General features: G+C 44.7%; 1 protein-coding gene across 1 annotated transcript in view; it reads right to left on the reverse strand.

Annotated features, from left to right (window-relative positions):
• ASTN2 (astrotactin 2) overlaps positions 1-15,862 on the reverse strand; it is a 1,033,755-nt gene that overhangs the window by 360,028 nt on the left and 657,865 nt on the right. Inside the window, exon 12 of the mRNA XM_052644759.1 lies at positions 12,594-12,760. Within this exon, the coding sequence (XP_052500719.1) occupies positions 12,594-12,760 (167 nt within the window). The remainder of the gene's footprint in view (positions 1-12,593; positions 12,761-15,862) is intronic.

The following is a 15,862-nucleotide window of genomic DNA, read 5'->3' on the forward strand; positions in this document are numbered from 1 at the left end:
GCAAGATCTTTTAATTTCTTGGCTTCAGTCACCATCCACCAGAGAAGGCAATGGCACCCCACTCCAGTACTCTTGCCTGGAAAATCCCATGGGCAGAGGAGCCTGGCAGGCTGCAGTACATGGGGTCGCGAAGAGTCGGATACGACTGAGCGACTTCCCTTTCACTTTTCACTTGCATGCATTGGAGAAGGAAATGGCAACCCACTCCAGTGTTCTTGCCTGGAGAATCCCAGGGACGGGGGAGCCTGGTGGGCTGCTGTCTAGGGGGTCACACAGAGTCAGACACGCCTGAAGTGACTTAGCAGCAGCAGCAGTCACCATCCACAGTGATTTTGGAGCTGAAAAAAATAAAATCTATCATTGTTTTCACGTTTTCCTCTTCCATTTGCCAAGAAGTGATGGAATCAGATGCCATGATCTTAGTTTTCTCATGTTGTGGTGACGGGGCTTATGTAACTGAATGAAGCTATGAGCCGTGCCATGCAGGGCACTCAATGGATGGGTCATAGTGGAGACTTCCGACAAAACGTGGTCGGGTAGGCGGGAATGGCAAACCACTCCAGTATTCCTGCCACAAGAATCCCACGAACAGTACAAAAAGACTAAATGAGGAGAAGCTGCTGATTTTTCTCCCTTTAGGATACATGCACCGAGAGTCACCTCTGCACTAGAGAGCATTGACAAGAATGAGAGGTGCTGCCTTATGCTCACCACGCTGGATCCTCTTAGTGTAAAGCCTGTAGGCTGTGCAGCTAAGCTGCCCTTGCATTTGGGTTTAAGGGGCCATGTGCAGGGATTCCAAGAGATGGAGTCTGTATAGACGTGATATAAGTCTCCGTCAGACCCCGCCCTTACAAACACCCTGTGCGATTTTCAAGCCCTCTTTTCCCTAGCTATGGAAAGCTTGGAGAACATGTGTTCCAGATCCATACTGCAAGATGGAAGAAGGCTGCCTTAATTACAGTGGACCTCATGTCAACCGGAAATCAACTTTTGAGTGCAATCTTCTGGTTTGGGAGGCTTCTTCTGTTGCAGCAACATAGCGTATCTTATCCTCATTGACTGCTGCAGCAGCTTTACAGTTGGGAGTCTTCTAATTCAGAACCATAGCTGGTGTTTCCATTTAGCAAATGTTCTTTAAAAATCTTCACTGAAGTTTTAGACTTTTAGTCATAAAAGTCTTGCACAGATCTGTTGTTCAGTTGCCAAGTTATGTCCAACTCTTGCAACACCATGGACCATAGCGCGCCAGGCTTCCCTGTCCTTCACCATCTCCCCAGAGTTTGCACAAACTCATGTCCATTGAGTCAGTGATGCCATCCAACCATCTCATCCTCTGTCATCCCCTTCTCCTCCTGCCTTCAATCTTTCCCAGCATCAGGGACTTTTCCAGTAAGTCAGCTGTTCACATCAGGTGGCCAAAGGATTGGAGCTTCAGCTTCAGCGTTAGTCCATCCAATGGATATTCAGGGTTTATTTCCTTTAGGATTGACTGGTTTGATCTCTTTGCTGTCTAAGGGACTCTCAAGAGTCTTCTCTTGCACCACAGTTTGAAAGCATCAATTTATTGGTGCTCAGCCTTCTTGATGGTCCAACTCTCACATCTGTACATCTACTGAAAAAATCATAGCTTTGACTGTACGGCCTTTGGTCAGCAAAGTGAGGATTTATTCATAAGCATTTATGCAATGCCTTAATGTGGAGAAGTTATACGCAGGTATTTTGGATCCAGACTACCACAGTTCGAATCCAGATTCCACCATTTATTGGCTGTTGTGACCTTGGAAAAAATGCTTAACTTCTCTGTACTTCCTTTGCTTGCCTATGAAGAAGTTTGCACCGCAAAGAGGCACCATGAGGACTGAATGAGCTACGTCTGAGATACAGTGTGCCCAAGCACATAGTAGAATGATGGCTTCTGTTATTACAGTCTTTTCCACTTGAGGAATAGGACCAGTTTTTCATGTATTGTTTCCCTTATATTTTCTAGTTAGTTATTGCTGATATCAAGCAAAGTTATTACTGATTTTTGAAAGCTGATTTTTCATACTACCACATAAGAAGCCCGTCAGTTCTAACACATCAACCAGATTTTTCTAGATGAATGAATATAGATTTGCCCAGTTTGGGTATTCAGATTATGCTAGGATTATGGAATAAATTAGAAAACTGTCTTTTTTTTTTTTTTAATCTTCCATCTCTGGATTGGTTTACATAAAATAGAGGTTATCCATTCCTTGATGATTTGATAAGACCTGCCTTTAAAATACACTGGGCTCGATGTCGTCTTCTCAATTGCAGACATTTAGCTCTCTTATCATTTCATTTTATGTTATCTGGCTATTTAGATGTTCTACTGTATCATGATTCAAACTAGGTAATTTATATTTTCTAAGGAAATAATGCATTTCATCAAGACTTTCAAATGTATTGGCATAAAGTCACACACAGTATTCTCATTAAAGTTGTTTTATCTTCTGTGCTTCTGTGGTTATGTCCCTCGCTCATTACTAATGTCTTTATGTGTGCTTGCTCCTTTGAACAAGCTTTTGCCTTTTATGGGCAAGCCTTTTTTGTTTTTTTCCCTCTATTTATTTCAGCTTTTATTTGTATTAATTCCTTCCTGCTGCTTTCTTTGCGTCTGTTTTATGATTCTTTTTCTGGCTTCTGGAGTTGAGTGCTTCATTTGCTTCTTTTCAGCCTTTCTTGCTTCTTAGCGAATGCTGTGGAGCTTCTGGCTACTGCTATTCCTCTGTTCCATGGGTTTGCTACGAGCCCTTCCAGATCCCCCTTGTTTCTAAAGAGCTGATAATCTGAGTATGAGTTTTTTACTTACCTAGATGCAAAAATTTAGAAGGTTGCTTTTTGTAATTCCCATATATATATATACACACACACACACACATATATTTGTATGTTAGACAGATTATACTAATATCTAATATTATTGCATTCTCATCTGAGAATGGCTTCTCTGGTGGTTCAAATGGTAAAGAATCTGCCCACAATGCAGGAGACCTGGGTTCAATCACTGAGTCAGGAAGATCCCCTGGGGAAGGGAATGGCTACCCACTCTAGTAGTCTTGCCTGGAGAGTTCCATAGACAGAGGAGTCTGGCAGGCTATAGCCCATGGGGTCACAAAGAATCAGACATGACTGAATGATTAACACTTTCACTTTCAGTCTGAGAATTTAGCTTGTATAATTTCTACTTTGGTCAATCTACTGAAATTCCAAGGAGGAGGCACAAGGTGTCAAGTTCAGAGTTTGGATCTAATTAAAGCTATGGTCAAATACAGGTTGTACCACTTCCCAGCAGAATGACCCCAGTCAAGTCTGTTAACTACTCTAGGCCTCAGTAATATAATCTATTAAATGGGGATAACAATGATCTTTATTATAGGGCTGATGAGAGAATTAGAGAAAACTGACATAAACGATAAAATAATATCTATGACGTAGTGTCTAATTAATGTATCAGCTACTGTGATGTTAATGATAAACGTCACTGTGATTATGCTAGTATTATCTCTGACTGCTTCTTGATCTATTAGCCCATTTAGACTTCTATGACAATGTACATTTATTTCCTGTGGTTTTCAGATCTTAGCTGCTGCCTTCCACCTAAATACAGATTTCCTAAAGCAAATAGAATTGCCTTTCTTTGATTCACTTTTTTTTTTCTTTTGCTGCAAACTATATAACTGGGAAATTCTTTGCTCCATTCATTGGAAATGAATTATGCATATAAACATGCATTATGCATATATTTTGAATTTATAACTTTATATACTTATCCAAGCACAACTATTACATATAATGAGCTAAATATATGCACATATATGTAGACATATGTGTATATGTATGAACAGGCACACATATGCATACGTAAAGCTCACTCCTGCATTCATGATTACACAGTCTAGTGAAATATTTTTTTTCTGTATAACTGTATTTTCTCCTTATTGCAAAGTATAGTAGATGGAGAAATGGTCCCCTCAAAATATCTACATCCAAATCCCCAGAATCCATGAAATGCTACCTTACATGTTAAAAGGAATTTTACAAATGTGATTAGGTTAAGAATTTTCATATGAGATGGTTATTCTGGATTATCTGAGTGGGCTCAATGTAATCATCATTATCATTAAGTCACTAAGTCATGTCCCATCCTTTGTTACTTCATGGACTGAAGCCTGCCAGGTTCCTCTGTCCATGGGATTTACCAGGCAAGAATATCAAATTGGGTTGCCATTTCCCTTCTCCAGGAGGCCTTCCTGACTCAGGGATCAAACCCAAGTCTCCTGCACTGGCAGGCAGGTTCTTTACCGCTGAGGCATCAATCAGAAGTGTCCTTATAGGAGGACATGAGGTGGAGAAGAGCATCTGGGGCAGAAAAGGAGATACAACTTGATAGCAAAAGAAAGAGAGAAAGATAAACAGACAGACACAGAGACTATGCCTCTGGCTTCAAAGTCCTGTTGATGTCTAGATTTCAGAAATTCTCCCTTCCAGAACTGCAAAATAATAAATCTATATTGTCTTAGATTAGTTAAATCTATATTGTCAAGATTGCTGGGAGAAATATCAATAACCTCAGATATGCAGATGACACCACCCTTATGGCAGAAAGTGAAGAGGGACTAAAAAGCCTCTTGATGAAAGTGAAAGGGGAGAGTGAAAAAGTTGGCTTAAAGCTCAACATTCAGAAAACTAAGATCATGGCACCTGGGCCCATCACTTCATGGCAAATAGATGGGGAAACAATGGAAACAGTTAACCAACTTTATTATTCTGGGGCTCCAAAATCACTGCAGATGATGACTGCAGCCATGAAATTAAAAGACTCTTGCTCCTTGGAAGCAAAGTTATGACCAACTTAGACAGTAAAAAAACAGAAACATTACTTTGCCAACAAAGGTCCATCTAGTCAAAGCTATGGTTTCTCCAGTGGTCATGTGTGGATATGAGAGTTGGACTGTCAAGAAAGCTGAGCGACGAAGAACTGATGCTTTCGAACTGTGGTGTTAGAGAAGACTCTTGAGAGTCCCTTGGACTGCAAGGAGGTTAAACCAATCAATCCTAAAGAAAATCAGTCCTGAACATTCATTGGAAGGACTGAAGTTGAAGCTGAAGCTCCAATACTTTGGTCACCTGATGCAAAAAGATGACTCATTTGAAAAGACTCTGATGCTGGGAAAGATTGAAGGTGGGAGGAGAAGGGGATGACAGGATGAGATGGCTGGATGGCATCACCAACTTGATGGACATGAGTTTGAATGAACTCCCGGAGTTGGTGATGGACAGAGAAGCCTGGTGTGCTACAGTCCATGGGGTCGCAGAGTTGGACACAACTGAGTGACTGAACTGAACTGATATTGTGTGAAGGTGTGTGTGTGGTAATGAATTGCAGAAGTACTAGGAAGCTAATACACAACCCTCATAGGGAGGCGGTGCTCCCATTTTCAGAGGAGAGAACTGAAGTTTAGAAAAGTAAAGTAACTTGCCTGTGGAGATATACCTTGTCAATAGCCATGTTAGGAATCAAAGCTGGAGTTCATATTTCAAGAAGTGTGTATATGAATGTGTGTGGTAAGAGCATATGTTTGTGAGTGTGAGTGCATGTGAGTGCATGTGAGTGTGTGTGTGTGCATGTGAGAGTGTGTGAGTGTGTGTGGTGCATGTGTGTGAGTGTGTGTGTGTGGGTGTATGAGTATGAGTCAGTGTGTGTGTGTGTATGAGTGTGTGTGTGAGTGTGAGTGCATGTAAGTATGTGTGAGTGAGTGTGAGAGTGTGTGTGTGTGACTGTGTGTTGAGTGTGTATCACTTCAGTCATGTTACAACTGTAGGTGCGTGGTATTTTCCTTTGCCTGGGGCCAGGAAAAGACTGGCATAGCAGGAGAGGAAGGAAGGAAGATAAAAGGCCAGGGTTCACTTATTAATAGTAAGACCCTTAGAGATGTAGGGAGAGAGAGCAAGAATAAGAACGGAACTCGTAAAGGCGAATGATCCTTTGAGTTTTAAAACATCAGCAGCTCTCTCCCCCAAGCCACCTCCGGGCACAGGATGATTTATGCAAAGGTCTATTTAGTTGTTGGTTTCTGTTTTTTTTTTTTTTTAAATCTTATTTTTGTACCATGCAACATAATTATACAGCTACTTTAGAACATTCTGTCGTCTGGGAGATTTTCTTACAGAAATTCTAAAGGGTGTAGGCTCACAGGAAACCAGCCAAGATCCTCATGAAACTATATTTATACATATGCCAAAATGAAAGACATAAAATAAGTACAAAGATACAAACTGGGCGTTTTAGCTGAAGGCAATGAATGTGCTACCCTGAACACACCCATCACATTACAGAGAATACTAGAACTGGATGGGGCTTCAGAGATTGTACCATGAAATCTGGTATGTGTTTAGCCAAGAGCATGCTTTATTTAATCCTTCCAGCGATGTCATGAGATGGGTACTTTCATTCCAACATTGCCACTAAGGACCCTGAGGCTTGGCATTTTAAATTCCTTGACCAAGATCACACGAGCACTTTGGAAAAGCTAGGATGTGGGCTTGGATCTTCTTCCTTCAAATCTAGCGCTATTCCACTTTAGCACAAATGACAGCTTCCAAACTGCTTGTTTTGGGGAAAAAAGGGAAACCAGGACTGAAAAGAAATGGCATTTATACAAATTCTTAAGGCATTCATACAAATGGCATGCATACAAATTCTCTTATTTTTTCATGTATTTACCTGCTCATTCATTCATTCCTTAATGGCTTACGGAATTAATAAAGTTATGTATTGAAACCACAGACTAGAAACTTTTTTAATAGGGAAGGGAAGCAAATCCCAGGGCAGAACGAAAGAATACAGTTAAGAGTAAGAAGATGGCCTTCATTTCCTCCTCCAGGGAATCCTCCCAACCCGGGGACTGAACCCCTGCCTCCTGAGTCTCCTGCACTGGCAGGCAGATTCTTTACCACTAGTGCCACTTGGGAAGCTCAGATTATATCTAAACACATGTAATATATTCCGATCAGAATAGAGCAGCTGGGGACATCTAGCCTAATGCCACCTCCTCCCTGGCAGCGAGACCATTCCCGGCCTCAGGTTTCTCCTCTAAACGATCTGAGAAACATGGAAACTTCAAACATGCTGATGGCATTGCTCACGGGTGTATCCTCTGGAAAATGACACAAAGCAAACCATACTCTCCCCCAACCCCACCCCCCAAACGAAACAAAACAAACTACAAACTTCCTGTTCTCAGACAAGTACAATTCTACAATCCACCATGTTGTGTTTTGTTATCTCCTGTTCACTTTGGTAACCAGGACAAACCAGAGCTAAACTGATCTCATGCTGAGTAACCTTCCCATTCCAGGTTCCTGAAATCATTTTCTCCCTTTCCCTTTCTCTCCTTACAAATGGCTCTGATCTGTCCTATTTTATCCATTTCTTATATTGGATTTATGTGGATAATATTACATTCTCTTGGAAGAATGCACAGTATACACTGTAAACACATGCATACAAATGAAACAAACTTGGTTGCTAGGTAACTTGAACAAGTCTTTAGAGAGAAGAAGTGCTTCCTCACCCATAAGATTCATTCTACATGCTTCATCTTAGTAGCCAATGACCTTCTCAACCATCTCAAATCCACCTGCTTCTCTTAGCATGCTGGAACCTGTGGTCTACCCTGATCAATCGGGACCAAGTGAGGCTCAAACACCAGGCTCCAGAGTCCACTTTGCCCCTGGTGGGCAAGGACTTGCACTCGATGCTTCTTTGCATTCTCAGCATCCCAACCACCAAGCACAGAGTCGATGCAGCAAATCTTAGTGGAAGAACTCTTTACTTCAACAATGATGGCTTTGAACTAGTCCTGGAGCAGGCGGTATGGAATGACAATGAGAACACACAGGTGATTAAGACTTTGTCCCTGCTTGTGAGGGTCGTACAGCGTGCCAGGGGCCAAACTGAAGAGCAGGTAAGTCAACAGAGTGAAGCGGCTGCAGTGCGGAGGGGCATGGGACCTGAGCGACCCCAGAGAAAGGCCATTTCACTTAGCTTTGAGGCATTTGGCCTCACCAGGGCTGACAACCAGGACAGAAAGTCAGAGGTCCAATCTGCGAGAGGCGTCAAGATGTCACTGGGATAAATTAGAATTGGAGACAAAATGTCAACGGCCCGTCCTTGGTAAGAGGGCCTATGGGAAGAAAAGAAAAGAAAAAAAAAAAAAAAAAAAAAATATATATATATATATATAAGAAAAACAGTCCTTTCTGCACATGCCCTAACCTCGTTTGATAAACACTGTGTGTGTGTACGTGCTCAGTTGCTCAGGCATGTCTGACTCTTTGGAACCTTACAGACTGTAGCCCACCAGGCTCCTCTTTCCATGGAATCTTCCAGGCAAGAATGCTGGAGTAGGTTGCCATTTCCTCTTCCAGGGATCAAACCCCGGTTTCCGATGTCTCCTGCACTGGCAGGTGGATTCTTTACCACTAGCACCACCTGGGAAGCCCCTGTTAGCATTAAGCTAATATTTAAACATTACCCACTCAGAAGGACAAGCCATTATATACCCAGCTCCATGGTAACTGCACATCTCTTCCCTGCCCTTCTCTTGGGGCTCAGAAAAGACTTGCTGGGGAAGATAACACCTATACCGAGACTTGAAAATAAAACAGCGTGCAAGCTAAAGCCAGGGAGAAACGAGGGGCAGCGGGGAGGAGAGATGGAGGAGAAGCAGAGGGAGCAATGCTGAAAACTCCGGAAGCTGAAGCCGAGGCGCATAGCCCAGGAATAGGGACACAGCTGGGAATACAACCGAATAGGCTGGAAGCAATTTCCCTAGCCAAGTCAATTGAGGAGCTCCATTCAACAAGTATTAATGAACACCTACTATGTGTCAGGGGCTGTTCTAACGTATTGGAGATAGAGCAGCAAGCAGGACATAAAATTCAGCCACTGGAAGATGAAATGAGACATTTTTATACCTATTAGACTCCTCACAGCTACCACTAACTGAGAGCCTAAGTGTGCTGGCCTCTGTGCCCACACCGTTTCACTGCAGGCTTGCATCTCTGTCTTAACTTCTGCCTCACCCAAACAGTCTCTATGTCCTCTCCCACTTGTTGCTGTGCTGTGTCCCTAATAATAATTTCGTATCTGGATTTACAGTTTCTCCCTCCATGATAAAGGTGTTTTTCACCGGGGGCAAAGATCCAGGGAAAAACAGCTTACAGTCTCTAGCCCTTGCTGGTCTAGGAGTCCTGGTTATCATCCAGGATCAGTTCACTTCAGTTCAGTAGCTCAGTCGTGTCCGACTGCGATTGTGACCCCATGGACTGGTTTGACCTCCTTGCAGTCCAAGGGACTCTCAAGAGTCTTTTCCAACACCACGTTCAAAAGCATCAATTCTTCAGTGTTCAGCTCTCACATCCATACATGACTACTGGAAAAACCATAGCTTCGACTAGACGGACCTTTGTTGGCACGATACCCAGTTTCAATTCCAGGGCAGGGAATTAAGATCTGACTTCACGCCACCTCTCACTGCTGCCTCGCTGAGATCAGTACCTTCTTTGTAGAGCTGTTATGAGAATTCAACGGGCTAATGTAATCAAAGCATTTAGCACAGTCATGGCACATAGGAAGGGCTTAGTAAGTGTTAGCTGCTATTGTTAACCTGCCTGCAAAAAGCTTCATGAAACCTGTGCTACCCAGGAAACTCTGAGCAAGGGCACAGAGCTCTGAACAAGTCAACAAGGTCCCCTTGAGTGAGGGTTTGTTTTCCTTGCTTAATTCAATAGCCTGCCACTTCTCTCCACCAACTTCCACACAAGTACCTGCTAATGGTTTTCATTGTTTTGTTTATAGTGCTTCTAACAAATGCGGCTAACTTCTCATTTGCATCCTTAATAGACAATTTTCAAAGACTGTTGACACTGCAGTTGGTTTTAGGAGACCTGAGTTTTATCCCCATTTTCCTCCTGTTTGTCAGCATTTGGAGGAGCCTCAACAGCTCACAGCACACCTGCACTCTCTTAATTCAGTCTCATTTAAAACTTTCAGAGACCTTTCTGGGCAGGGACGGTTACTTTGTCCTTGTCTCACAGACAAGAGGTTGAGCCCCTCAGGTCACTGAGCAAGTGGAGGCCTGCTGTCCTTACTATCATTCACTTCAGCTACTTTATTTAACAAATACCTAATAGTGCTACATCTGTGCACTTTATAAATATTAATGTAAATTGTGATGCAGGGGCTTCCCTGGTGGGCTCAGCAGTAAAAACATCCACCTGCCAATGGAGGAGACTCAGCAGATCCAGGTCTGATCCCTGGGTGGGGAAGATCCCCTGGAGAAGGGAGTGACTACCCACTCCAGTATTCTTGCCTGAGAAATCCCATGGACAGAGGAGCTTGGTGAGCTACAGCCCATGGGGTTGCAAATAGTCAAAAATGACCTAGGACCTAGTGACTAAACAACAGCAATAAATTGTGATGCAATTAATGTCGTGCATTTAATCCTCATAGCAACTCTATAGAGAGACACCGTTATCACCGCTTTTCTACAGATGAGAAAACTGAGGCACAGGGATGTTAAGTAACTCGCTTCAGGTCACACAGTGAGAAGCGGCAAGCTACATTACCAGCCACGTGACCTTGGACACATTACTTAACCTAAATGGAGTAATAAATGCACTTTGCACTGTTTACAATCATCGTTACATTAAGGCAGATATTATTAAAATTTTAGAGACTCTAGAGACTGAAGGTCAAGGGCCCTGGGAGTCTCGCCTGATGTCTAAGAGAAAGTTAGAGGTGATCAGGATTGGAACCCAAGTGTACCATTTCCCCTTGACCCTGGCAGTGTGCTATGGATGCAAGAGGCAGACAGTTCCTATGTCAAAACCCATTACTGCTGTGGTGCCCTGCTGTAAACTGCTGCTTATAACAGAAGGACACCCCTCCCCCCAAGTACAATCGCAATGATAAGAACACAGCTGATTCGGTATTCAGGCCTCAGATCTAAGCCCATGCATAATTTACTCAGCACTGCCCTGCAGTCACTTCAGCCGAGGAGAGACCCTATAAATTCAGGTCTGCACACACTAATTTATTTCTTATTTATTTTACTGATACATATCTAGGGCCTCCAGCGAGCTGCTCTAACACCTGCTCAAAGGCGCCTCTGGCACCAAGCACAAACTGGGGCTGGGGTGGGGAGCCCCTGAAATGAGCCCCAGAAGGAAGACCAGATCCCACAGACTAGAACCATGCAGGTAAAATTAATTTCCTGTTAAACTGAAATTAAACACTTCTGCATTCCTCCACCTCCTCTTTCATAGTTCTTGGGGCTGAAAAGGTCGTTAAATGCTTTTTTCTCCTTTTCTATTTAGTAAAGCTCTGTGTGCGTTCAGTTGCTCAGCTGTGTCCGCCTCTTCGCAGCCCTGTGGACGGCAGCCCACCAGGCTTCGCTGTCCCTGGAATTCTCCAGGCGAGAATGCCGGAGCGGCTGGCCGATTCCTCATGCAGGGGATCTTCCCAGCCCAGGGATCGAACCTGTGCCTCTTGCATCTCCTGGATTGGCAGGCAGAGTCTCTACCTCTGTGCTGCCTGGGAAGCCCAGTAAAGCACTAGGCACACTTCAATGACTGACCATCTCGCAACACAGAAGACCGCTTCTCTGAGTCACAGAATGGCAAAAGGAGAACAAGTTGCCTAATACGAAGACATCAGCAGAAAGGGAATGAAGAGAAGGAAAAAGGCTGCCATTTTCTTCAGTGATGGCTAAGGACCAAACGCGATCCTAGAAGCTCCCCATGGCAGAGGTCACGCTGCAGTCATTTTCAACATGCAAAACAAGGTAAATTGGAAGAACCATTAGGCATCATTTTGCCAGAGATTGCCCTTCACAGGTGGTCAAAAGGCAGCCCAGAGAGGGAGAGTGACTTGTCCCAGGTCACTCAACAAGTCGGTCCTAACGTGACCCCCACTTTCCATCTCGTACCAACCTTAAAACTCAGCTGAATTCTTAACAGGAGTGAGAGCTTTTTGAGCTTTGTCTGCATTGCTTCCTCTCCACCTCGCCTCTCCCAGTGAACTATTCTTATCAACAGGGATATGAGGACAAAGAAAGACTAGCCTCTGAACCTGGCACTGCTTCCTCCCTGCAGAAACAGGGTCAAAAGCCCGGGCTAAGCCCACATTCTGAAGCAGCACACCTTCAAGACACCTTCAAGATGCCTGCTTTCATCTCCAAAATACACTGGCCCAGGCTGTGGGGTAGATGCAGAAAGGGCAGGAGACTTTTACAGAAAAGAAGTCCTGACCCTAGGGTGCAGCCTGAACGTGTGTACCATTTATTATAATCACTAATCAATTATTTATCCTCCTTCTTCCATTCTTCTCAATCCCCAATCCAAAGGTTAGACTGTTGCCTTTTGCCTCTGGGGCAGAAAAAGCAGAGGCACAAAGGCCATTTCAGTGAAGGTCAGAGCCAGCCGGGGCCAGGCTGTGGTTCTTTCTGCATCTGTCCCACTGCCCTGAAGGGAGCGGTCAGGCCTCGGGGGCAGAGACTCACCCGCAGAACATGGAGATGGTGCTGGAGGTGGCATCGTAAGGCAAGGGCACCGTCTGCTGCAGACACAGCTGCTCGCAGCCGCCGTTGAAGCCGTCGGAACAGTCAATGCCTTTGGAGTGGTCGTAGCAGCCCGAGCCATCCTTCATGGGCCTCAGCTCCTCGGGGCACTGCTCAGAGGGAGAGAGAGGAGTGGGGAGGTTACGGCTGGAGAGGCAGTGGTCTCATCACGCCCTCTCCTCTCACCCCCTGCGAAGGGACAGGGGTCAGGACCGCAGAGAGCAGCTCAAGGTCTTATCTGACTGTGGGACTTCCCTAGCTGCCCAGTGGTTAAGCCTTCGTCTTCTAACATAGCGGGTGCAGGCTCCATCCCTGGTGGGGGACTGAGATTCCCCCATGCCTTGTGGCCCAAAACACCAAAACATGAAACAGAAACAATTTTGTAACAAATTCACTAAAGACTTTAAAAACAGTCTACATCTAAAAAAAAAATTTTTTTTTAAAATAAACAAACAACAACAGAGGCTTATCTGACCAACTATTAAACAATAGCTGTGTGGCCTTGGACAAATTCCTTTACCCCTCTGAACCTCAGTATGCCCACCTGTAAAATGGAACTTTTGTCGATACCTGTCTTGTAAAGTTGTAAGAATGAAGGGAGTCCGTGTGTGCAGAGTGCTAAGAATTCCATGGCTCAGATGGCAACCATGCAAGCAGATGTGAGCTGCTATGAACTCTGACCTTGCTGGGGTCATCATCAGTACCGTGTTTATTATTATTGCCCCACTGGGTCACTTGGGCAGGCAGCCAGATACATTTTTAAGAGCGTCTACCAATATGAGTTTAAATTCCAGATCTTCCCCTTCTTCCTGCCTGATCTGGGGTAAGTTACTCGCCCTCTCTGAGTTCAACTTCCTCATCTGTTAAGCTCAGCCAGCACCTGCTTCGGCGGATTTGGTATCAAGCTTAAGCTGAATCACAGGGGCTGCATAACTTACTTTGGAATTTGGCATGCACTTGGATGAGATGGCTTGATGGCATCACTGACTCGATGGACGTGAATCTGAGTGAACTCCGGGAGTTGGTGATGGACAGGGAGGCCTGGCGTGCTGCGATTCATGGGGTCGCAAGGAGTCAGACATGACTGAGAGACTGAACTGAACTGAACTGAACTTGGTGCTCATCAAATGTAATTTCTCTTCCTTCCTGTCTTGAATGAGTCACCTGTTCTCCAGCCTGAAGAGCCTGAATTCCTAAATGAGGCTTGTACATCTCCACAAAAGGCCCCCTAAACAGTCTGCTAACCTCCAGTCCGGCCTCCTCTCTATCATCCTCCTAGTGGCCACCAGTGTGATATTTCTAAACAGTATCACTCCCGAGTGCAAATAAATGCATTTTAAACAACAGCAGCAAACTGAACCTTCCTAAAGCTGACAGCCAAGGTCCAGCTACTGATCCCATGGACAGATGATCTCAAAGCCTCAGTCTAGCCACAGGCACCTTCCTCTGGGTAACCAAATGGGCTGCCCTCTGGTTCCTTAAAAACCTCACTGATTCCCACCTGGAGTGATCTCAGTCGAAGGCTCTTTTTGCTCTTTTTGGCACCTGCTAAGTGCTCTGTGAATGGAAGTTCTTAGAGCCTCAGGAAAACCACCTATTTATTTAATCTACTTTCCTATCATTGGATGAAGCTGAGCTCATCTCCAGTCCAGCAGGTGGAGAACACAGTCCCAACTCTCCTGGGTTCAGGAGAGAAAATGAGGTACTAGGTTTTAATTTCAGTCATCCGGCTGGCATTTCCTGTCCACCAAGATTAACTCTCGGAGCCCAGCCCTCTTCATCCATCACTGGACATTGCTGATTAAAATGCCCTCCCCACGTTCCTCTCCTCCCAACCAGCTTCCCTGTCCCCTCCCTCCTCCCTAGGCCATCATCCTGAACAACATCAATAACAAAACACACACCCCAAAGTTAATTTACAAAACCCACAGTAACAAAAAAAAGGTCAGCTCTCTTGGAAATTAAATTTTGCCTAAGAAGAACTCATAATTACAGATGCACGAGAGAGTTCTTCCTGACACTTGAGACTGCCGCCAGGAGGGGTGACAGAGAGTCGGTTATAAATGGCCTTTGTCAAGCAGCAGAAAGGTTATAAAACTGGCTACATTTTGTGCTTAAAAAGAAAAATCAATTTTCTGTGGGAGTGAAGTGCTGTACATATTAATACAAGCTCAGAGGAGGCCCCTGCTTGTCTCAGAACATTTAGTGTCAGCCAGAAAGGCACTTGGTCATGGGGTCATTTGACGGCATGTGCTGCTACCCAAGGCTGGGCTGTCTGTCTGCAAGACTCAGGGGTGAGTGCTGGAAGGGAAGGCTGACCTTCTCACCAGGTAACAGAAAATACTGCTCAATCAGGTAACTCACGATTCTTTTCATCATCCCCTACTGATTCCCCACCACTCTTGTTCTTTAAAACAATACATCCTATACTCCAAGCATAATCTAAGCACTTTATCTGATTCAATTCAGTTAACCTTTATGGCAAACCTGTGAGGTCATGTGAGAGGCTAACACGCATGTGCTACGTGCGTGCTGAACTGCTTCAGTTGTGTCTGACTCTTTGCAACCCATGGACTGGAGCCTGCTGGGCTCCTCTGTCCACGGGGTTCTCCAGGCAAGAATACTGGAACAGATCGCCACGCTGTCCTCCAGGCGAGATCTTCCTGACCCAGGGATCGAACCTGCGTCTCTTACGACTCCGGCATTGGCAGGTGGGTTCTTTACCACTAGCGCCACCTGGGAGGCCTCCTTAAGATATATCCCCATCCTAACCTTTGGAACCTATGAATGTTACCTCCTACAGTAAAAGCTCTAAACGCTGTCACAAAGGTCCTTTTAAAAGGGAAGCAGAGAGAGAGATTGCATACAGAGAGGCCCATGTGTGTGGGGGGGGGGAGGACGCAGCAACTGGGGTGACGTGGCCACAAGTCACCCAACACTGCAGCCACCAGAGCCAGAGAGGCTGGGACATTCTCCCCTAGAGCCCTAGGACAGGGCAGGACCCTGCTGACACTGTGATCTCACACATCTGGCCTTCAGAGCCTCGAGAGAACACATTTCTATTTTCTTAAGTCACCCAGTTTGCTAGGCTGCTCTTAAATTTCTAATCCTCAGAACTGGTGTGAGATGATAAATGCCTTTTGTTTTAAGCTGCCCAATTTGGGGATAATTTGTTACACAGCAATAGATAACTAATACAGTGAGATAAATAT

Source organism: Budorcas taxicolor, chromosome 8 (assembly GCF_023091745.1).
Source record: "Budorcas taxicolor isolate Tak-1 chromosome 8, Takin1.1, whole genome shotgun sequence".
Lineage (NCBI taxonomy): Eukaryota > Metazoa > Chordata > Mammalia > Artiodactyla > Bovidae > Budorcas > Budorcas taxicolor.